Raw genomic sequence first — 25,306 nt, 5'->3', positions numbered from 1 at the left:
CTTAAGTAATCAGCACCTCGGAGAAAGAAAATATAAATGGGATTTTAAGCTTACTTCGGTGTTAAAGCATACATTTAAAACGCGATGTCTAACAATGTCGGACTGTATAAATATCCTATTTTGCTTTAGTGTAATAAAGGTTATTTCAGAACCGTTAATATTTTGTCCGCTACCTCTCTCCGTAGCAGCCACACAGTCACTGCTTAGAGCATGCGCACTGCACCCCTAGCTCAACCGTGCTTGCTTTCCACGCGTGTAGATTCCTATAGCCTATGGTAGATTCACACTTTGGGAAAAGTCTGTTTAGAAGACAAATTGTGAAAATATAAGCTGTATTTTTCACCACTATGGGTGGACAGGCAAAGGGAAAAAAGAAAAGCAAGCCGAAGAGGAAGGAGAACCGCCCAAACAGTAATTTTGTTCAGTGGTTCAACACATTTGCTAGCTAGTTATTTACAGTACAGCAGTTAGTCGGAATTTACCTGATGTGCTTTGATTTAAACTCTTTAGACTATTAGACTAAATATGAGACTAAACTAACGTTGACTCTCCACTTATTTAATCACAGCAGATGCAGGGTTTGTTGGATTGTCACCTCAAGAAAGGATGAAACTAAGAGTACATGAAAAAGCCAAGAAGAAGACAGCTGAGAAGTACTCTGTGCAACAGCTACTAGAGAAGGTGATATTGACAAGATATCTACAACAATACACGACCTAGATTTTTCCTGCCTTTCGAAATGTATTTTTTGTTCATCATCGATCATCTGCTGCATGTTTGTTATTATATTGTGTGATCATCTGTTGTACAGACAGAGGAATGCATGGACAGTTTTGACTTTGAGATGGCTGGTCTTTTCTGTCAACGAGCCCTGGATGTGGACTCCACCAACCTGCTAGCTCTAGACATGCAGGGACACATCTGCTCTGAACTAGGAGACACACAGAAAGCTAAAGGAATATCCTTTGTGCAGGTTTTGTCTTTCTTGTTGCTTGTAACTCAGTCATTTTATTTAAGCACTCTTATATTTCCATGTTGATTGAGTGGAGTGAACCTCCTTGACCAATTATCTCTAAGCTTTTCTGCGTGCAGTGGAGCTGAGCCCAGATGTAGGCCACAGTAAGTACATGTACCTGGGACAAATCCACACAGGCCAGGAGGCTGTGGACTACTACACTAAAGGAATACAAGTCCTTCTGTCGGCATTGGACAAACAAGCACAGACCACAGTGAGTGCACTCCCATACACACTCACATTCCCTCTATGCTTATAGATACTCTACATCAACTTACATGTTTGGGTAATTGTATTTATCTTCACAAGAGGGTGCTGTTGAACAATATATGAATTACTTATCTATCTATCTATCTATCTGTCTTTATATCTATGCAGGCATGCATGTCACCTTGTCATAACAAAGATCTATCGAGTTGTGTCAGTTCAACTGAATGACCGTCAATAAATTCATCACATGATAGCGGACATACTTAGTGCATAGTTATTATGGTTACCTGTAGTGATTCATGACTTATTCTTAAAAATGTAAGCACCATCATGTTACTCACATACAGCAATGTAATAGACAACTCTTCCTCAGTTAAAACAACACAAAATTCAACACTGATACAAGCGGGACAAAATTATCAAAATAGGGTCTAGCATTGTCTAAATTTTGAATATCTTCAAAAGAAGACCAAATATTTGATTCCTGTACTCCTGTATTTGGGGACATAAGGCATAGCTACAAAGTGATTCTGCATCTGATGACTTTCTCAAACACTTCAGACATTCTCTGAGCTTCTTATGTGGATCATTACAGCACTGAACTGAGAGGGAAATCCTCCAGAGTCCAGAGGATTTTTTTTGATTTTGGATACTCTTTTGTTTTCCCTGTTCAATAGTAGAAAACTACTAACTAAAGAATTTGCCCACGTTACCTAATACTTTTGTTCAAAGTAAGTATGCATCCACATAATCTATAAGTATACAGGGCACAAAATAATAATGTAATAATAATAAACCTGTAATATTAAACGAGAAATAATCTGATAGAAAAAAAGTAAGGCAAAATGGGAAAAAAAAAATATATATATAATATTTCAGGTGTTTAATTAATCTAAGTGACTTGTTTTATCCAATTGAATTCACAAATTATCTAACTTACATTATTTCTTGTTTATCATTGGTGTAATTTTAAATGACTTCTTATTTATAAGAAATAGCATGAACATGTTTGACTTGACAGCCTCTTTATTATTTTCATAGCATATGTTATAAATAAGCAAAAGGCATGAGCTATTCTGTATAATTCAAATCCATATATGCCTTTTTCATTTTATTATTTACACCTGTGCTCTTTCTACTGTGACATGTCAAAATGTTCTCCGTAATACTCAGATGGAGAATCTCTGGGAATATAGGGAAGTTGTGCAGTGTTTTCTTTTAATGGGATAATTGTTAAGTAAAAAAAATGTGCATGTCATGTTCACTTTCTTTTGATATATTATACTTAACAGAACTTTTGATACCTTTCAAGACATCTGCCCTCTGCTCTATAAGCAGGCTCAGGCCGGAGCTGCTGCCCCACCAGATGAGGACACCGAGCTCCCCACAGCGAAGGATGTTTGTGTAGCCTACTGCTCCATGGCCGAGATTTACCTAACAGACCTCTGGTACCAGAGCAGTTATACTCTTGACTCTTATAAACCCCATCTCATGGTACTGCTTCGGTAATGAGTGGACAAAAATGTCCATTTTGTTCTCTCTCTCTCTCTCTCTCTCTCTCTCTCTCTCTCTCTCTCTCTCTCTCTCTCTCTCTCTGTGGGCATGTAGCATGGAAGAGGGAGCTGCAGACAAGTGCAAAGATTTCATTGAGAGAGCATTACAGTATTGCCATGACAACCCTGAGGCTCTACAGCTCATGGCAAGTTACCTGTTCAGTACAGAGAGAAACCAGGTCAGTCCACGCACACACACAAACACACATTTTTAAGATTATTTTTTGGGCATTTTAGGCCTTTATCACATAGGATAGCCGAAGACAGGAAGGGGGGGGGGCAAAGGGCCGTAGGTAGGAATCGAACCCACAACTGCTGCTGTAGTGTTAATTTTGTCACCTATTTTTAATTTAGTCTTCGTCTTAGTCTTGTGCCAAATGTCCTTGTTAGTTTTAGTCATATTTAGTCATTCACATATCATTTTTTGTTAGTCAAGTTTTAGTCGACTAAAAGTCTCGTCATTTTAGTCTAGTTTTAGTCAAAAGAGAACTCAGTATATCTTAGTCAAGTTTTAGTCAAAACATTTTAGTCTTTTCTTAAATAACAAATTATTTCTGAGATTATTTCTGATGACCATTTCAGTCAAATAGTTATATAAAAATAAATTATATAAAGTTATATAAATATCGAGCCTCTTCCTTATTTCACCAGTAAATTCCTGTTAAACGACAAAAACAACCACTGGATGGGAAAAGGGTATTTTACAATAACTTTGAATGCAGCATGAGGCTGGCGAGGCGAGTTTCAGGTGAACGCAACATATGTGTTGTTTTTCAGACAACGGCAGCTACAGACTGTCGTATGTCTCTGTGTTGGAATCCTCTACAGTGAAATACAGACAAATTTTTACACCGTTTAGCTGTCAGCATTTTAACCGTGTTTAATCCAGCTGCTAGCTAACTGTAGGCTAATGTTACCTGCTGCCAAGTGTAGTGTTAACTAGCGTCCCGTGCAGCGATGTTTCAGTTGCCTCTAACGTCCGTTTAGGAGCATCAGAGAGAAGCGCAGGCATTTAAGTGGCACCGAAATCCGCGTTGCTTTTCGGTCCGGTAAATAACGGTCGTTAAGGCACCGGTCGGTGCCGTATTAGCACCGGGTCTCGGTACCCAACCCTAGTAACAGCTGAATATTCTATCTCATGATGAAAAAGTAGAGACGATTGTAGACGAAAATGAAGAGAGATTTTATCTTAGTTTTTATTTCATGCAAAACGTTTTAGTCTCGTCTTTTTTCGTCAACAATAATGCATGTTAATTTAGTCTTAGTCAGCGTTTTTGGACACTGGCGCAGTCTCGTCATCGTCTCGTCATAGTCATAGAAAAAAAGGTCATTGACGAAAATATTTTGTCTCGTCTGACGAAAAAAAAACACTATGCTGCAAGGGCTGTGCCTCTGTACATGGTGCGCATGCTCAATCAGGTGAACTACCCGAGCGCCCCACAAACACACACACACACACACACACACACACACACACACACACACACACACACACACACACACACACACACATGAGTTATTGCCACATTAAAGCAGGAATCTGCTGAGTTAATTATTTTGAGCAAATTGAATTGTACGCCATTAATCAGCAGATGGACACTTGCATTAACATGTACACACACAGACAGGTCATGCTGATAGGAATGTTAATTACTGGGCAGATCATTGAGGTCATATAGTCATCTATTAATGAGAGAGAGAGATGAGAGAGCAACCTATTGGACTCAATTTGAAAAGATGCCACAAGAACCTTGCAGTATGAAGCATCTGACAATGATTTTGAAAGAATTTCTTAATTATATTTTCTCATTTAAAACAATATTTCAATATTTTCAAGTATTGCTGCTTTATCAACCGTTATTAAAGGCAGACAACATTCAAGGCAAAACCTTTCTTTGAGAAACTTATGTGGAGCATGTTAAAGAATTTGTACCATTTTGTTTTTGCAAGAAATTCAATAGTGTTTAGACTTTGCAATCTGTGAGTTATTCACTAACGTATCTTTAAGTTGAATAAAACACACGATTATCATCCATTTACAGTTCTCTTGTATAATAAAATGTGCTTCATGCTTGGGATTTCATATGTAATAACACTCTATTCTGTGTTTCCTGGAAACCATTTAATACAGAGGGTAAAATTATAGTGAAAATTGTTCACAGCGATGTCTGTGGATTATCCTGAAAAACCTGTGCATTGTTAATGGAAAAGCACTTGTCTTTTCATATAATTTTTCAATGCTGTGAGCACCACTAATAAAAATCAAGACACATCTTTTGTATTGGCAAGGTGTCAGCAGTGGATACCTCAAAACCTGAGCAAATAAACTGTCATCAAAAATTATTCTTCATGCTCTTACATCATCAAACTGAAAAAAAAACAAAGATGTTCTGTCAGGCTGAAGTGGATCTGTAATATTAGTTGTGAGCTGTAGGGGTCAGGCTGGCTCCAGCCACACTTCATAGCATCCCACATCCAGCAACAGTCTATTTTGGATTACTTTAGTAATAATTTTGAAAACAATAAATAACATTGACCTCAGATTAATCAAAAGGTCATAGTCATCTACGGAGCACTTAGGATACAGCCTGTAAACAAAACCTAAACTAATTTTTTAACAACTTTCGTCGATTTGTGTGTCTTAAGTTCTTTAGTTGTACAGTCATACATGTACCTGTGAATTTACATGTACATGCATTTTGCTGTCTTCAGGAAGGCAAAGAATACCTGTTGAAGAGTGTTGCATTGTGGCTACCTGCCCAGAAACAGAGTGCAGCGTCTTCCAGCACAGAGGAAGACATGCAGGTGAGTTGGAGCCGCGCTTAGTATTTCTTAGACAGCAACCAACGCTCATAAGATCCCAGTTTATTTTTAAAGCACTTTCAACTAACAGGATTGTCACAGTGTGCTTTGCAGGGAGCACAAATATAGGGACACCAGTAGAGATAAAAAGTAAGAGATAATGAAACGAGGGATAATAAAAAATTAAAGCTGGAACAAATACTTCACAAACCTGTGTGTGTGTGTGTGTGTGTGTGTGTGTGTGCGCGTGCGTGCGTGTGCGTGTGCGTGCGTGTGCGACAGAGCGGATATGAAAGCACAAGGCAAAACCAGGAAAGAGTACAAAGGAAGTAAGCAAATTACTACAGGGAATTTGGCAAAGAGGAAGAATAAGCTGTAATGTCAAATTAAGGATGTGTTCTAAATAATGCCAAATAAATGGCACCTGAGTTTACATTCAAATACTGAGCAAATGTGATATAAGGGCTTGGGGTGATGATTTGAGAAATAGATCCCAGTGGCACCACTTTTATGACTCTTATCTTCAGGAGCAGGTTGATCTGAACTCAGCCTGCCCACACTTTCGCTGTGATTAACAGCCACATTGCTGCAGAACGTTTTTGCACCTTGAAATTGGATTGTGTTATTATCAGACAAAGGAAGAACTATGTTTGTGGATGTTTGTGTTAACACTGTAGAGGTGACAGTGTTGTCTTTTTTTCTCCAGATTGAGATTCCACCGTACGAGTCTCGCGTCACCACAGCCAAGCTGCTCATTGAGTCCGAGGAATATGAGGTAAAATGCGCTGTGCTCGTACACTCGGCTGTTGTTGTTCTGTTTATGTGTCATGGTGGGAGGGCGGCCTGACATTTGTCTGTCTGTATGTGGCATGCGTTTGTGTACTTTCCTTTCTAGTGAATAGCACTGGAGGTGGGAAGGCCATGCCTGGTCTTTATCCCCTCCAGAGTTCAGTGTCAATAATTGAAGAGTGGTATTTACAGAGAGGGACAGGGGTAAGGGGGCGAGGAGGGATGTGAAGAAATGGAGGGGGAAAAAAGGAAGGAAGCTCTAGTCTGATGAATTGCTGCCATATCTGTGATATGGCACACTTCTAGATCACTCATCAATTTCCAGTATTAATGGCTTTGATTTTAGTGGCTCACTGCCTTCAGTTTGGTGCTAAAACCCCTAACAATCATTAACGCTTGAAGTCATTTTCTGTGATTACTGCCACACCAACAGCGGTTCAGCTATTTTCCGTTGTGATCCAGTGATTAATTTGTAGTCACTCTTGTTGAGTGGTTTATGGTTATTACTGACAGGAAATGAGAACAGTGTCCTTCCCCCCCCCCCTTTCTCCCAAACGGCTCAGTAGGTGTGTGTGTGAGTGTGTGTGTGAGATGTGCTGTTAGGTGTATCAGTAAAATGACAATGTCTCGGTCTACAGTTTCTGACATGTCGTTTGTCTTCATCCTCCTGTTGGTGTCATCAAGCCTGAAATACAAACTGCACGCATTCTGAGTGCTTTATTTTTCTGTATGCATGCATACACATGCAATGTTGGTCATATTTGCTTTTAGCCATCAGCTATGTGAAAGTTTCTTACGGAAATTGAGCTTAAGGATGGAAGTGAAGTAAAAGCAAGCTATTTTCTGGCCGTCTCTCTCAGACTGGGACTTAGCCGGATTTGATTGGAACACCCTCTCTTCTTTCTCCTTCCTCTTTTCCTCTGTCTCTCATGCACACACACTCACTCCTTTCTGTGCTCACTATCTCTCCTTGTGGACTATACATCTATTCACAACTAAACTCTGTGTACAGTTATGTGCTTCTAGTCTGTATTAGTTTGAAGGCTACCTTCTTAGCTGGGTGCCGAGTACAATGATTTGCATGTATTTTTTCATTATTGAATATTCTGTGAGGCCTTTCAAACTGAGCCAATACTTTTAAAATATATATATATGCCAAAGAAACCGATTAAAACATGTATTTGTGTTTTCTGAAGCTGCATAGAGTATGTGGCTATTTCTGGTAAATAATAGTTTATTTTAGAATAGAAAAAGTAGAACTACCATTTTCTTTGCCAAAAATCATTTGTCAGTCTCTGTTGGAGATTTTGTCTAATGAATGTAATTTGGGCTTGTAGTCTACATGGGCTCCATTAAAGTTTGAATTGGAGAAAATTAGGCATTTGGCAAAATAATAGTGTGATTTCATTGGCCAAAATGTCTAGGGTGTATGACATTATCTTGATAGTTACTGGGGAAAAATCACTGCAGAGCATGATGTTGACAGATTAAATCCCCCCAAAAATGGTCATTAGGTGTTTTCCACAAAGGCTGTCAGTAGATAGATGGCATCTTATTGTTTGTGATGACTTTGCTATGTGACAGTCCAAACAAGAATCTCACACATTAAACATATGACCGTTGCTATCGGAAATAGCACCTCAGCCTTTTTTTCTTGACAGTGTCTCAGGGTTTATTTTATTAAGGCCAATTAATTTCTTATGACATTAATAGAGGCGGTCACCAATTCAGAGCAAGTGGGCAGCCTCTGCAATAGTAATGATAAACCCATAGTACGAATCATTGTGCATACATGATAATATAGTATCAATGCTGGATAAAGGATTTATAATGCAAATCTGTCAAGGCCATGACTTCCGAAACTGTTTTGAGGAAAATGCTTTTAAATGCCTCTTAATTTGGAAAAAAGGGGGGAAAGTAACCAAAATGGCTTTTCAAGGCCTTTTCCGCCTTTTGATTGCTTTTGAGGAGAAACACTTGAATGCATGCCAGATGTGTCTGTGATTTCCGTAGCTGTAATGACAATTTAGTAGAAGCACACAATGGGTGCTTGAAAGCGGCATAAGTGGGACAACTGTGAAGGAATCATTGTCCTGCATCTTGATGTTTTGTTTAAGTATTTCTGAGCCAGTTTCTGTAGTGCTGAAACAACTAGTTCATTAATAGATAGACTATATTCAGGGCAGAAAATTTGTTAGTTAAGGTGGTAGGGTTGGGGGGTTTGCCGTCAGACCGGGGGTGGGGGGATGGTGGGGGGGGTGTTCTTTGTGCGATAGACTACAGTACTACATTTAACAATTATTTATTAAACACTAAATATAAAATTTAAATAATATATAAGAATAAATAAGAAAGTGCAAAACAACATTCAAAATGTGCAAAGGTGATCACAGTCACTGCTTATGGCAGAGCTGACATCTAGCATCGCTACAAGCTATCCTTGGTTTTAAAAAGATCAATTCAAGGGCCCTTTGGCAATTGCACTCTTTTACAAGTGGACCATTGATGCTTATTTTCATTACAAACACCATACAAACTATACAACACTATACAAATGGTTAAAAATATTTGTCCTTAACAACTGAAACAATTTTAACAAACAGTATACAAACTATACAACACTAAAGTGCAAAAGAAAGTGCAAAACAACATTGTCAAAATGTGCAAAGGTGATCACAGTCACTGCTTATGGCAGAGCTGACATCTAGCATTGCTACAGGCTATGTAAATATATAATGTAATTATGGATTATACAAAATATAATAATGCACATAAAATACAAACGTGAGCAAGGGCGTTCAACAATCGCCATTATATCGAATCAACAGGCACGTGCAACCTAGCTAGCAGGTGAAGAACTCAAACAACAAAATCACCAGCTAACTTACTTTACATTTTCAAGAACTATAGACTAATACAATAACAGGCTTAAATAAACCCAAAACATAAGTTATACGACTTACAGTTCTCACGGACACACACGCGCGATATCAACTGGCTAGTTATCCTCCAGACAGCGACGGACCATGTCTCTTTTTCTTTCTCTCATTTCGGCCGTGTGGCGCGCGTACCCGCTCGCGGTGTGAAGCGCATCCGCACTATTCTCCGAGATGCACTTGACGGCCTTTTGTGCAGCGGATTTTTTTTAAATTTTTTTTAGACGACCTAGTTAACGCCGCCTTCACACTGGCAGTTGAAATCAGCTCCGTAATACGCAATACGCCCCCAGCGGACGTCATACTACACTGCTGAAAAGCTTCGGAAGCAACTCACAAAAATGGCAGAGAGACTAGAACGACTGATAAGTGTCTGAATGTACAATTCTCTATGACCTCTCTTATACAGATATAAATAGAAAGGCTGGTTTTATGTCATTGTAAATTGAATATCTGTGTGTTGGTTGGAGAAAGTAAGCCATTTGAAGGCATTGCTGTGGGCAAATTGTGATGGCCATTTTTCACTTTTTTTCTGATATTTTATAGACCACACAGGTGCTTAAATGATTGGTTGATCTCTCCAATCTGATAATATGCAGCTTTACATAATTGTAAATAGATTATCTTTGAGTTTTGGACTGTTGGTTGGACTAAACAATCAGTGTAAGTATTCAATTTTTCAATATTTTTTTTTACTTTTAATAATAAAGGCTAAACAAGAGATTTGATAATGAAATAATAAAGATTTGTAATTATTGCCCTAAATGCATGCTTATACTAGTTTATACTGATATGTTAATTCATGTTGTAATGAAAAACGAATGTGCTCTGTAGTTATAATGCAGCCCTCAGAGACCACAGTTTTCACACCGTCACTGTCAAACACACACACACACACACACACACACACACACACACACACACACATATTACCATCATCATCACCCATCACCACAACTAATTCACTTGCCACATAGCAGACAGACAGACGAACAGACAGACGGCCTTCCCTGTCAGCCATTAAGGTGTCTGTTTGCTGTAGTTGTCACAGAAGCTGATGGTTAGTTACTCTCCTTGTCGTTGTCACTCGTGTTTGCTTTCATGTTATTCCCCGATCATTTCTGTTCTTAAATTTGACTCACAATGGAGCTCAGCTTGTACTTTCCAATGTTGCTTGCAAGTACAGTTAGCACTGACATCCACAGGATTTATTTACTTATTTATTGTGTGTGTGTGTGTGAGATACGGCTTGCCCTCGCTTGTAAAGTGATTTGTCTTTCTCCTGTCTCTGCTGTGCTCTCCGGTAAAATGATTCTGTTTAACAAAATTGCCTGAAGATCACACACACACCCCCAAACTGCACACGCACACAATGGCCATTATAAATAAGTTGCTCCCCAGAGTGCTGCTTTTTTAAAATCTATAACAGGTCTTGAAATAAAGAGGACAGTCGTAGTCTGTGCCGTGTTTATGTGTATGTGTTTGTGTGTGTCTTTGCAGTGCACCACTGTTGTCTGTGGACCAGTTTCGCATTGTTTATTAAGATACTTTTTGTGCCTTTCCTCCCAATTTTCGCACTTTTTCCCTCGCAGTACCCCCTCTCTTCCCCTTATCTTCATGGGAATATTAATCTTGTTGTTGTTTAGAGCGTGAAGCGGCTTAAGAATCTCTGAATCTTTAATCACTCGCCCCTGGGTTGACCAGTGTAGTTAGGAAGGAGTACAGTTAGACGATCTAATGGTTATCATTGCTCACTTATCCTGGCTCCCAGATATCTCTTGTTCTATTTTTGTTGCTCCAAAACTGCCTACAACCTATCAGTTGTTTAATACACAGACAGATCTTTACTCCTATCTCTCATATATATATATATATAGCGCTTGGCTCGAGTTAGTGTGTGTGTGTGTGTCACATTGGTGTGATACAATGAAAGTGAAGTAGATAATTCTGATGCTGGGCATGAATCCATTCATCGTCAACTGGGATTAGATGTTTTTGTTTGTGTATTTTTAATCAGTCATTAATTAATTAAAGACAATGGGTTTTTCAGATCATAATTGGTAGAGCAATCAATCAACTGACTCCCTGACATACACATTTGCACACTCTTAATGAGATACTCTCAATTAACCTGACTCTACCTCAGTCTACCCAGGCAACTGACCTCTTTAGCGCCACCGGAAGCACATGGGCTTAATGAAAAGAGAAGACAACTCCAAAGAGCCAGAGAGAAAAGAATTAGGAAGCTCTCCTGCTAATAAGACTGCCTTAACAAGAAACAAAAGTGCTGCTTGTTGTGCTCACTGTTGTGTGTAGCTTTGTTGTAGTGTGTGACTTGTGCAGCAGTGCGTCAGTGCGTGCACAGGTACGTGCGTGTCTTTTATTCTTGCCCTTCACCATGGGTGATTGGCTAACAGTCACCTCCAACCTGAAGTTAACAAAAATCAATATACCATCACCACACACACACACACACACACACACACACACACACACACACACACACACACACACACACACACACACACTCCACAAGGACAGTGGCAAAGCAAAACAAACACAGCCTACTTTAGTCAAGGTCTGCTTTCTGTAATAGAAACTTCCCACATAAACTGACCAAGACAGTGACGCTCTGTGGCAAAGGTCACCTAACATTAAACTCCTTTCAGACCTCAAAATGAGAGAGAGGGGGATGGCGGGTGATAGAGACAATGGGTCAGGCTGATATTTTAATTTATTATGCGTCTTATGGAGTGATGCAGGTTTTAAGAATATATTGACTGCAAATGGATTAAAAGGGCTATCGAACTGAGCAGCCACAGTGACTATTGAATGCGATAAGCACTGGTGAGTGTGTCTATTGACGGTCATGTCTGTTGTCTTGTTGGTATCGACGATGTTGTGTATGGGACGCTGACCTCATAGACGCTTATCAGACCCTCTGATCACTATGATTGATCGAACTGCCTGGGAGATGCACAACACTGTGTGCAGCAATGTGTTTGTCCGTCCGTGCATCCTTGCTTGTCTATGGATCGAGCCTGTATCTATGAGTGGGTACTGATGAATTTAAAGTTATTTTCTTGTATGACTATTCTCTGATAATGTTAAAGATAATTTCAAATCTTATTTCAATCTCTTCACCCTCTGTCTATCTCTCTGCATTAGACGGCGGTAGATGTGCTGGAGGGTCTTCTGGAGGAGGATGATGAGGTCGTCCAGGTAAGCAATGAAGTGATGGCCCAGCTGTTTTTGTCTATTTAAAAATGTGGTGGTCATTCTTCGTTCATGTTTTTTTTTTTTTTTTTCATTACTGGGTGTCAAAATGTAGATGTGATATGTATGAATGTGACAGAAGTCAGGATGTCAGCATTTTTTTTTTTTTGGTTTTGCTTTGACTGGTTTTGTATTTTCAGCATGTCGTCTCTAGCAGGGTTAGGGTTAGGGTTAGCCCTTGTAGCTATGTACATAAACTGTGTTCTGGGGATGTGTATGCATGTGTGTGTTACTTGTCAAGGCACATTATTAAGGGCTGTCTTTTAATGTGTCCCCTTGCAGGCAGTCTTATAATTCTAATACAGTAGCCACTGCTGGATCAGACCAACTTGTAGGCAAATCTTTTATCACCCCAGTGGGAAGGAGAAAGCCTGAACCTGGGCACTTAGTTTCTTCTGCTGAGCCACTGTTCATGTATGTGCACAAAGACGTGTCTACACACCCACACTTTTGCATTACTTGCTCTCAACACTTGCATGCTTACTCACAGAGTATGATTGAAAACTTGAATGCTTATTAGAAAGTGACGTAAATGGCAGTATTTTCTGTGCTTAGTAGTAGTAGGAAGTATGTGCTGTCAGTGTGCTCCAAATCCCTCCTGTCAGTTTCAGATGAAGTGAAGGTGTGCCACTGAGTGTCAGATAGAACAACACGACAGTCTCTCTCTCTCTCTCTCTCTCTCTCTCTCTCTCTTTCTCTCTCTTTCTCTCTCTTTCCCCCATTCCCCCTCAAGCTGAGCCTCCCACACACACCCCTCAGCTGACAGATTGAGAGCAGTCATCAGGGGGCTGAACTTTTAAACTCACTTCAGAGACGTACAGCTGCGACATTCAATTTGAGCGGGCCTGCAGCCAATCACACATGCATACAGTCACCAGTACTAATGGTCAGAAAGTGTTGTGTCAGATCATACCACAGTTATGTTGCTCGAATCATATTAGGGATGTCAGAAGTGTATGATAGACACATTCTCCCACTCTCTCTCCTTCTCTCACCCTCTCCTGTTCTTTGTCTTACTCTCTTTTTTCCTCTCTTAAGTGCTGCAGATAAGTTGTTAGTTCTCGCCTCCGCCTTCTTGCTTTTGCGTATCTCAAAGTTGGAGCCTTACTTATAAAATGTTAAGCCTGCAAAAACAACTGAGCTTGTTCCTTGCAAAATCTTGTTTCAAAGGTATTGAGTTGATTCATGATGTTCTTCCTTCAGCAGCACCATATGGGAACTAAGATGTGCCTTCACTTTGAAATGACAATAGTCTCAGTGATTTGATTGACAGCGTTTATTTTATTATGTGTGTTTCTGTCTGGGGTTGTGGTAGGATAGAGTGGATTATCTAAAAGTTCTTAATTAGCTAACTTTCTCTATTTAATTTAAGTACAAAAATTTAAAAACAAATATTTCACAGTGGACCATCTGTAAAGAGTTTTCTAGACTTGTTCTAGCTGTTTTAAAGACATGCAGTGGATCTCATTTGTGAAGAAGTTATTTTTTAATTTAGGTGACCAAATTTCTCTCTTTCTCTCCTGAATATACAGTACACATATATGCACAAGAACACGTTTTTGTCTAGGTTCTTCATTCACAGAAAATGTTTCAGTGATATAAATGTCATACTGCTGGTTCTGCAACATTACTACATTTATCCAGTATGTATGGCTGCAGGGGGTAGCCGCCCGCTCAATATGCTTAGCGACAATTTTGAATTCAGTGTGGTATGTCTTGATGTGTTTGTTAACTAAATGGTTGATTTGGCGGAGGTGCAGGTCCCTACTGCTTCTGCCCTCAATGAATAATGAATAAAGTAAATATCTGTGTCTTGGTGCTTGAAGAACAGTGGGTGGGTGATCTTTGGCCTTAGATGAGAGGCGCACACACACCTCCGAGTTCACTAAAAGTTGAACGTGATTGTGTTAAAAGGTGGAGGAGCAAGCATAGCACAGTATATGTAATTATGTGGGAGGAAAAAACGTGTGATTGTGGAAAAGAAAGAAAACAAGATTATTCTGGTGTGTTTCAGCATACTAAATTACACCTCCACTCACTGTTTTAACTCTTTGGAGCAACAGGATTATAATAATCTGCTAGTTTTTTAAAACATATTTTCCATGATCTTTTATTCCTGACATGAAATTGTTCTCCCAGTGATTGATATTTTTTTATTTTATGTAGGCCCAATCTGACCCAGTTGTTGACATGACGGCTAAATGAGGCATTTGATAAGAAAGAAAAAAAAGAAATCACATTGATTGATCTAAAGCTCTGTATTTTTAAATTAGGGCTGCACAATATGAGGAAAATATGCAATAACGATATTGCTTGCGGTAAATAAACAAATATTAAAGTGTACTCAGTTCTGCATTTCTGCTGCTTTATGCTAAAATTGCTTGAAAAACAAATTGCTTGTTAAATTCATAACAAACAAAAGGAAATAATTTACAACTTTCTTTTATTAAACATATTGAACATGAAATTTAATATAAAAGCCACTCATAAAAAAAGTGACCGTTACATTTTTAAAGTTACATTTTCTTTCAACTAACACAACAAATCTCTGAGTGTCTTTCGCGATATGTCACATCCTTTCGTGATGCGTTTATTACGCCAGTTGATATTGCGATGACGATAAAACAATTTAAATATTGTGGGAGAGACTGTGGGGCCTGCCAATGTAACTTGACAATGTTCTTTGGCTGCTTAGGCCGGCCAGCCCCACTCGCCGTGGTTGAAAAGATAACCTTAATAAAGAGTCATCATTCAAAAGCAAAACCAAAGGAGAAAGTGGTACTGTGCATTCCAAGATTACTGACAGACATGAGACAGACAAAATGTAAACACATCTGGATATTCCCAAATCATATGAAGAAAAGTTCCCTGGATTCCCTGGGAGCAAAACATGCAGGGATTGTCTGGCTTTCATCAGAAATAATGTAATGGGTGTACAATAAGTTATCCAGACGAAATTATAATGTATCTGATGATTAGGGTATTAAAATGTTGGACCAGACTAGGCCAATTTGTATCAGAATGGATTAATGATAAGTATGTTCCATGTATTGTCAATTGGCATAGGTTTATACAGTATGTTGCCTTTATCAACAGAGAATATAAAATGGCGATTCATTTTTATGTTGGTCTTGGAGTGCTCACCAGGCACCAGACAGAAATTAAATGGGAGATAATTGACCCAAACTTAAGATTACAATACCTGAGAGGAATGTTACAGTGTACTACATCTTGCAGTCTGTGTGAGAACACTAACTTCTCCTCTATAGGATGCCAGGACGCTAAAATATCAGAATTCAACTGAGAGTGCAGAGGGCGAAGGGTAAAAGCCCAGAAGTAAAATTTAAACCTAGGGAGATTTTGGCCACCTGCGCATTTTCCCCTTTGTAAAGTGGAAAATTTTAATTTGAGGACATTTGCCTTTCCAAATGAATCTAGATAGCAGTGCATTCAACCTAGCCCAATATCCCACTGGTGGTAGCAGAGGAATCATAGAGCTAAAAAAGTTTATCCAAGGAAGAACATTCATTTTAATTATCAAAAATCGTGATTGAATAGAGTTTGGAATTTTAGTCCACCTCTCCAGATCTGATTCAACAGCTCTTGAAATAGAATTAAAATAGTTTTTAGAAATCAGGTTAACTGAAGAATGTATCTGAATACCTTGAATGTTGTGTGGAATTTCAGAAATCTCTTTGGAATCACACATACTGTAGCTTCATTACGGGGAAGTAGAGCTGAGTTGGACCATTTAATTTTATATCCTGAAAAACTGCCAAAGTCTTTAAAGATCTTAAGAAAGTAAGGTACAGACTGCAGGGCATTACCAAGATAAAGCAAGATGTGATCAGCATAAAAAGAAATATGGTGGTCCGTATTGTGCACAGTTATGGGAACCTGGTGCTCTGATAAACGAATAGACTGTGGGGGTAGTTCTAAGGATAAATCAAACAAATAGGGGAGAGAACACAACCCTGCCCACTGCCCCTTGAAACTTTGAACTGCGGAGAGCAGTTTTTCCCTGTTAATACCATGGCGGTTGGGTTAGAGTAAAGAACCTGAATCAGAGAGAGAAAATGTTCCCCAACCCCCATATGTCTTAGGATCTACCACAGATATTGCCACTCCAGACGGTCAAATGCCTTCTCTGCATCTAAAGACAAGACCGCAGCTGGAGTGGGAATATGTGTGGAGGCCTCTATGATATGCATTAAATGGTGAATATTATCCGCAGCTAGGCGGGTTTTAATGAAACCTGTTTGATCATGGTGGACAAGGGAAGTCATGTAAGGTTCCAAATTACGGGCAGATACCATTGCATACAACTTAACATCTGAATTCAACAAAGAAAGGGGGTGATAATGATAACAAACCAATGGATCTTTATATGTTTTGAGCAGTAATGAGATTATTGCAGTGTTGACATCTCTAGAAAAGGAACCCTTCAAAATAGCAAACTGGATCATATCCAAAAGTAATTGCCCTACTGTAATTGCAACCAGAAAGCTAGGATAAATTCAGGGGGGGATCCCATCGAAACCAGGCGATTTTTAATTCAGATGTGTAGAAAACAATTATTAACAGTTAAAGAGAATATTAAACAATATTTCCCCCTCTAAATTAATAGGCTAATATTGTAGACAACACAACCTGTGCATATGATTGGAAATGCAAAGAAGATATTTGCCTGAGGGAATTTATTTTTGCATTTTATTATCTTAATATATGTTTCAACAACGTAATTCAATTTTGGGTTTTAGAAAGATAAAAAAAAAAAAATTGGTAGTGCCAGATGCTAAAAGTCACAAGTCAGATTTGATTTAATTGTGAAGCTACAGTATGTCCACACTGCATGTGTGCATTTACATTCATGCGGCATTTGTAAATGAGTACAGTATATGTCAGGATTGGATCAGGTTGACAGTTATTATGTGAGTGGTGGATTGCTTGTGTGTCTGTCTGATCCCATGTTATGTGTTTGTCAAAGAAGGATGTGGGATTTCATGTAGACGTGCTCCATGAGGGTTACAAAGCAGTTTATCTTGTCACAGCTCACTTACTGCAACAAAAAACACTTTCTCTCTGTCTGAATCTCTGTGCCTCACGCACCCCCCAACCCACCCCTCTTTCTCTGTGCCTCCCAGGTTTGGTATCTCTCCGGCTGGGTGTGCTACCTCCAGTTTGAAAAAGCAAAGGAGCAGCAAGAAAGCGAGGGAAGAGAAGTGATGGAGGAGGACACGGAAGAGTGGAAAGCATTGAAGGAGGCGGGCAGATCATACCTGACCAATGCTAAGAAGGTAATTCAAGGCATAAAAAAAATCTAAAAACAGACCAAAGATTGCTGCTTTTTGATGATGCAGATAATGTATATTTGTTGTTCATCTCTTAATAAGAATACGATGGTGGAAAGTAACTAAGTACATTTACTCAAGTACCAATTTGACACACACGTACTTCAGGACACTTTATAATTATATTCAACTATATTTCAGATGGAAACATTGTACTACACTCCACTACATTTATCTGACAGCCAGTCAGTTCCTGCTTAATCCATAGACCCTAGTTAGTCAATTAATCAACTAATCATTGAAGCCATTTTTAATGTAAAAAGGCCATTGATTTCACCTTCCCTAATGTGATGAAAACCTATGTACTTTTTACTAAAGGAACATTTTGGATGCAGGACTTTTACTTGTCATTGAGTATTTTTATAGTGCGGTATTGATACTTTTACTTAAGTAAATTATCTGAATACTTCTTTCATCACTGTGTGTGAACATGAGAGGACTCTAACTATGCTCCATTGTTGCCACAGAAATATCTTTTAGTACGATCTCAAAGAGGTTTAAATATACCCCTGTCTCTCTCCCATTCCTCCTCACCTCCCCATTCCTCCACAACACACACTCAGAGTGATGTGTCTCTTCATTCTGTCAGGGAGCAATGCCTCTATGGGGCTGTGATTCATGTTAGTCTAAAATCCAATAGGCTTGTAAATCAGACAGCACAGACTGAAGAATGGCAGGCCCCACCTACGATTTTTTTCTTCTTCTTTTTACTCTCCTTTTCACCTCCCCACCTACATGCCTACCTTCCCTCCTGCTCTCCCACCCCATCTTGTTCTTCTACAGATGAGTGGGGGCAGCAGATTGGCAAAATATTGACATCTGACTCTGGCCAGCAGTGTAGTGACAGGCCTGTCTAACCAGCATCTACTGGGGATGTCCACAACTGAGACAGGAGTGAGGTGGGCTTTGAGCTGCCAAGAGGGAGAATGGAAGAAACTGTGGGGAGAAAAAATAATGGCACAGGGCACGTATAGATTTGAGCTGCCAGCTTTGTGGGGAGAGTTAATAAAGAAAAAAAAACAACGAATAATAAAAAAGTGGAATTGAGAAATGGGGAAAATTACGAACTTAACCATTATTGCATAGAGAGAAAAAATACATAGGAATACAAGGTGAAAGACTTGAGAATTGGGTGAGGCGTCAGAGCGTGACAAATAAACAGCATAGCTGTTTCTTTGTAAAGTGAGTGAAGCAACAGGCGCAGAATAATGTGAAAGGTAAATGCACGAAGACCTTGAAAAGGTGTGGTGGAATGTGGAGAGAAAACAGTGGTTCACTTAATTCCTCATCTCGCCACTTTTGCTCGTGTGTTCATTTGTACATTGTGTAGTCAAGATTCTCCCTTGTTTATATCTGAGCTTTGTTTCTGAGCGTCACTGTGAGTGTTAATTATTAACGATGAGTCAGTCTGCTAGTTAAAATGGGCTCCAACATGGAAATGAGGTCTCAAAGCCCAACGGCTTGTTTTGGCACCAGTCCACTTTTCTGCATACTTTATGACCTTGCTGTGTGTGTGTGTGTGTGTGTGTGTGTGTGTGTGTGAGAGAGAGAGAGACAGACAGTGAGAGAAAGCATGCGGGTATGCATAGGCGCACCTTATGTGGATGCACATATTTAATTATGGTTGTGTGTGCCAACTTGCATATTTAATTATTTGTTAAGAAATGTCTTCATTATTCATCTCTTCTGTGATCGATACTCGTGCACTCTCTCTCTCTCTCTCTCTCTCTCTCTCTCTCTCTCTCTCTCTCTCTCTCTCACACTCACACTCACACACACACACAAACACACTGCATTCAGCTGAGATACTATAAAAAGGAATGATGGGGAGGAATGCATGGGTTGAGAAGACAAGAAGAGTGGGAGAATGAAGGGAGGAGAGGAAGGGAACAGATTGGTGTGTGTGTGTGTGTGTGTGTGTGTGTGTGTGTGTGTGTGTGTGTGTGTGTGTGTGTGTGTGTGTGTGTGTGTGTGTGTGTGTGTGTGTGTGCGCAAGGGGTGTAGCTGGTGAATAGTGGCGAGGGTAAAATCAATAGTAAACCGGACGTGAAATGGAATTTGAGTCTCAGCCAGATAGGGTTGCGATTGAAGAAGGATCTGCAGTGTATGCACAGAAGACAACGTTATATATGCGTGTGTGTGCATGTGCGTGAGTGTGTACATGTGCGTGTGTGTGCACAGAGGCAGCTAGGGCAAACATAGGTCAAAAGCTTTACTATTTGATGTGGCTGAAAGGGTATCCCATGAGCACAGATCGTGGCTAGGATTGGTCCAAGGTGTGCTTGTCATGTAATTTTAATGCCTTTCCCTACCAAGGATGTGACTGGAGGACTGAAGTGTTAAGTGTGTGTGTGTGCGCGTGTGTGTGTCTGTCTGTGTGTGTGTCTGTCTGTGCGTGTGTGTGAGTTTGCGGTCAGCCCTCTGAAGACTTCCAGCGACATGCCCTGTTCACACTTAAGGTCTAATCTCAGCCAGTGTCACACCCTTGCCAGTGAAGAAGTATGTGTATGTTTGAATGACAGAGTGAGACAGATGTTAAGAGAAAGAAAATGTGTTGAAACGATTCATCTAATTAATGCTCTCTTCCTAATGAAGAGATGTAGCAGTGCTGTGTTTGGTCTAAAAGGGGATGGCATAGCAGGATTGAGGATACAGAGGGAAGTTGAGAGGAGTGCAAGATGTGTGTGAGAAATGCAAGTATAAGATGTGAAAGTATTCACCTTTTATTGGAAGGTCATTTGGTGAGAGTGTACGAGTGCGAGCGAAAGAAAGCGAGAGACAGGGTGCGCAAGGGGAAAATGGTCAGGAGACAAGCCGGGAGAATGAAGGCATTAGGAAATTAAATGAAATGAAATAAAAGAAGAGGTGAAATGAAAGGGGGAGTTAAGCACAGGTGTGGAACAGAAGGTGAACAATGATGGAATGATTAGGCTTTCACCACATAATCAGCCTGTCTTTATCTTGCCACATGAGTTGGTTTCTATTAAACAGTTTCTATCAAGAAATGAGAAAAGAATCAATTTAGGTATGAAGGGTACATTAGTGCTTATTATTACGTTTTTGTCTGACAAAAGATGGAGCTTAAAGATAATCTATGCTGGACCATACCATACTATGTATCCATAGAAATTAAGTAATTGTAGAGAAAGGAATGTATTGAAGGCATACTAAAGATTTTTGTTTGTCAGCACCTATTTATTGGTACATTTTCATTTTCTTTCTTACTTTTTCACTATCAAGTCTGTAAACCATTAAACCAAGCTGAAAGACTTTTGCAGGCTGCAATGTAATGACCATAAACAGGGTCAGACCTCATTCAGCCCCAGAAGCGAACATAATTCTGTTTTGTATTAAAACCCATAGGCCTATTCAATTCTTTTACCAAGGATTGAAACCGTTACTGTCATTATCATGAAGTCAAACTTGGCAGCTCTTCTCTGTAAGTTTCTTTACTGTGAATGCTGCCGTGCTGATTTATGCTGCATCGTGTTTGGAAACTCACAAGTTTCAAATTGGTTTCCCTGTTTAGACGTTTACCAGTTAACAATATGCATAGCATATTGCACAAGCAATGCAACATTATGAAAAGGTTTTATTTAAAAGTAGAGAAAAACCGTAATAACTCAAATTCATCAGGATTGCTGCTGCATTGTGTCCACTCAATGACAGGGACCGTTTGTCAGGGCTGCACGATATGAGGAAAATATGCGATAATGTTGTTGAATATCACGATAACGATATTACTAAATAAAACAGATATTAAAGTAAACTCAGTTCTGCCTTTCTGCTGCTTTCAGTAAACTCTTAAAATACAACAAACTGCTTGTTGAATAAAAAAACCTAAACAAAATGATTTCCATAATTTATTATTGAAGTTTAACATTGAAAAAAAGATATAGTTACATTTTAAAGTGCAGTTGTCTACTGATACTATCTTTTAACTAACTCAAAACATCCCTGAGGTTCTTAGGCGTTTCGTCTCAGTCTTTTGTGATGTGTTTGTGCAAGTTTATATCGCCATGACGATTAAAAAAAAACATTTATTTTGCCGTTTGTCCAGTATGAGAAAAAGACTGGAGAATAAAAAAGACTGAAAATAAAAATTATTTTATCATTTCATCACATGTGAGTTAATAAACCAGACTAAGAGTCTTCAGCCATCCTAGCGTCTCTGTGAGGCACAGTGGGGCTTTGAGCTGAATTCTAATGTTATCAGGCTGACATGCTCACAATAACATGCTGATGTTTAACAGGTACAGTAATTGTTATATGTGTTCTCCATCTGAGAGTAGTTTGTGAGCATGCTAACTTTTGCTAATTAGCACTAAACACAGACTACAGCTGAGGCTGATGGGAATGTAATTAGTTCTGCAGGTCAAGTAAAATTAAAATGTTGAGCTGATGATGGAGCTAGAGAGACCGTCAAGGGGTCACTATGATTCATCCTCAAGGGACTTTGAATGTCTGTACAAAATGTCACAGCAAAGCATTCCAATGGCTGTCAAGATATTTCACTTTGAAACAGAAATGTCAAACTTATTGTGGCGCTAGAGAAAAGTCAGGGGATCATCAAAGTCAGTAGTATTTATGTTCTGGGGAACATGAATGTCTGTACATACTGTAGTTCCATGGCAAGTCATTCAGTGGTTGTTGAGATATTTCAATCTGGACCAAAGTGATGGACTGACCGACAGATCGACACTGGTATCCCTATGGCCATGAAGCTTCTAGCATGGCTCATAAGAATAGCGTGAGAACAGGTGTATCCATGCGCCCGTTTGTGTGTTAAATGTAAAATATTGTTGTGTGTTGTTTGTGAGTTGTTAATGTGGTGGTCAATTGTGCGTTGGGCTGTGACTTAGGGCTTGAAAGTAGAGCAAAGTGGACCATGAAAGAGTTATACGATTACACACACACACACACACACACACACACACACACACACACACACACACACACACACACACACACACACACACACTCTCTCTCTCTCTCTCTCTCCCTCCCACTCTAGGCAGCTCTCTGGGCCGTGAAAGTGAGAAGAGAAAACATAGGCTGTTGTAAATGAGAAATGCCTGTGTTTCTTGCGACGGTGGTGCTGATCTCAGCAGCGTTCTGTGCCGAATGTGTAAAGAATAGCTCCTGTTTGTTTAGCTAGCTGAAAGCATCACAATGAATAATCACATCCTATCCAGCAGACACACTATGCTATTGATTCGTAGGAAATATTTCCACGTAGAAATACAATTTCCAAATGGCATTCAGTATTGTAGAACATTTTTGTTTTATTTCTTTGCACACGTTCACTGAATTTCTTAAATGATTTCTCTTATGCAACTTATGAAAGACACCCTCCATCTCTTACCCAATGCTGTAATGTGCAATTATTGTGGGTATTGAGCCAAGCCTATTGTAAAGCAAACCCAACTTTTATTCAGACTGCTTGTTGTGGGATAAACATCTCCAGGCATTTCAGAGTGACATTGGCAGAATAAAAATCAGTGTTGAGTGTGGTGTGTGGTGCTTTAAGGTGGCTGAGAGGGTCAGCTCTCCCCCCGTCTCAGACCCTGTGACTGGACCTGGGTCACGCTCCACCTCCCTGGAGCTGCAACCTACGGAGACAGCATCCACTTAAATATACACACACACACACTACACATTCTAACACACCAAATTAGTTCCTATGGGACTGTGTGTCTCCTGTCAGGACCTGCTGTTGCTTAGAGACTGGTCCTGGGGCAAAGCAGTCACACACACTCGTCTTCACTCTCCTGGCCTCGTTACACTTTTAGTAAGAATGATGACACTCGGCTGCGTATTGTCCATGAGCTCAAGGGACTGTGTGTGTGTGTGTGTGTGTTTTTTAGACTAAATAGAATAATATTCCTAGATTTTATAAACCATTCCCCACTCACCCTCTTTTTCTCTCTAGTTTTGTTTCTGGAAAGAAAAGCATAAATATAAATCGCTGTATCAGTTGTACTCTGTATATGCACACACAGAAACACAGTAGTATGCTTTGCTGTCTTTGGTAGTAGCTCCAGTAGTTTTATCACCCAACTCCACTTTGAGTTCAGTAATTACACACAAGCAGAGTATATTACAGAGATAAATCTGCTGGCTGCTTTGAGAACAGGTTTTTTTTTTATCTTGCTCTTTCACGGCATATTTCATTGAGATAACAACTTTGATTGTGCATGCGTGTGTGTGTGTGCATGTTTCAACAGCAACAGAACGATAAATGTTCTTTTTGTCTCTTGTGCGGCTGAACGGTGTATCAAATGTGCTGATTTGCGAAATGAAAGACAAAAACTGTTTACCAGCGTTTTGTGAGCCGTGACTGCCTCACTGACAGAATGCAGCTGCTCCTGGATATTTCAGGCGGCCTAACCAGCACTTGGAGACTTAAAACCTCCGGGCTGCTCACTTCCCTCAACTCCAAGCTGCTGCTTACTGATGCTATAGCGATGCACTGTTATCTTCAGTGACACAACGGAAGAGCTTCAGTCGAGAGCTTTTCACTCACCATATCTCATTACGTGAATTGCCTCCGCAGTATAATTTTGCACTGCTGTATAACCTACTTTCTTTTTAAAATTTCCGTTTCCCCAGTCTACTTACTAGCCCATTACACACTTGCATCATCCTTTTTTTTTCTTTATCTCCCTCTTCCCCAGCTGTACAGTAAGCTGCGATGTGATGACCAGCCGATGTTGGAGCATGTGGACCAGCTGCTAGGCGACCTGGGTGGAGAGCTGGAGGGAGAGGAGGGAGACCCAGTCTTGGATGAAGACTATGAACCCTGTAGTGAGGAGGAGGAGGGTAATGCAGAGGCACCCATGGAACACTGACCACAGCCCCCTTGATTGTATTCTGCGATTTATTCCCCCCCCCTCCATCATGTTTCCTTCTAGTTAAAATGTTCTAGCGCACTCTCTGAAGTGCCTTTTGTTTCTGGCTATCCTTTCACACCAGTTTATCAAAGATGAAATTTGAAAACAGGTGAGATGCACAGAAAGAGTGGCATTAAAAGCTGCAGTCTTCTCAATCTCTCAGTCAGTTGTTTAATGCTATTGGTGAAATAAGTGCATACTTGAGTAATGCTTCCCTTAATCTCCTTGACAGATGCTGATGAAAGAAATTAGTTTTAGAGCTTTACTTCTTACCAGCATTAACAGCAAAACACTTTGAATGTTTTTACCTCTTATACACACACATTGGTTCCTGCAAGCAAACGTACACAGCACATGTGCTCAAACTGAAATTGTACAAAAGCTGTATTAATTACTCCAATTACTTAATTATTCCATCAATCAGCAGCAGCAGCAACAGTGTGTCTCTCAGACTGCAGTGAAGTGAAATATCTCAATGAGA

At 39.7% G+C, this 25,306-nt stretch overlaps 1 protein-coding gene across 2 annotated transcripts; it reads left to right on the top strand.

Moving 5' to 3' along the window:
- The first annotated feature begins 200 nt into the window (after positions 1-200).
- Positions 201-24,980, top strand: si:dkey-12j5.1 (probable assembly chaperone of rpl4). Of its 2 annotated transcripts, none has more exons than XM_031299099.2 (11): positions 201-411; positions 569-681; positions 812-958; positions 1,077-1,229; positions 2,564-2,673; positions 2,834-2,957; positions 5,491-5,583; positions 6,287-6,355; positions 12,474-12,527; positions 17,726-17,878; positions 24,610-24,980. In XM_031299099.2, exons 1-11 carry the CDS (start codon positions 348-350, stop codon positions 24,781-24,783), a joined length of 1,254 nt encoding a protein of 417 aa, XP_031154959.1. In that variant the 5' UTR covers positions 201-347; the 3' UTR covers positions 24,784-24,980. The 2 variants fall into 2 exon arrangements, with proteins under 2 accessions (XP_031154959.1, XP_031154958.1); XM_031299098.2 differs by having other exon boundaries at positions 2,561-2,673.
- Positions 24,981-25,306: the final 326 nt, after the last annotated feature.

The sequence above is a fragment of the Sander lucioperca genome, chromosome 10, assembly GCF_008315115.2.
Source record: "Sander lucioperca isolate FBNREF2018 chromosome 10, SLUC_FBN_1.2, whole genome shotgun sequence".
NCBI classification, from domain to species: Eukaryota; Metazoa; Chordata; class Actinopteri; order Perciformes; family Percidae; genus Sander; species Sander lucioperca.
Note: the sequence above shows the minus strand (reverse complement) of the source record. Positions and strands in the feature narration are given on the sequence as shown.

Coding starts and splice junctions, on each gene's coding strand:
- si:dkey-12j5.1 (XM_031299098.2), top strand. CDS start 348: ATGGGTGGACAGGCAAAGGGAAAAAAGAAAAGCAAGCCGAAGAGGAAG. Junction 2,674..2,833: donor ATTTACCTAACAGACCTCTG/GTACCAGAGCAG, acceptor GTGGGCATGTAG/CATGGAAGAGGGAGCTGCAG. Junction 2,958..5,490: donor TCAGTACAGAGAGAAACCAG/GTCAGTCCACGC, acceptor TGCTGTCTTCAG/GAAGGCAAAGAATACCTGTT.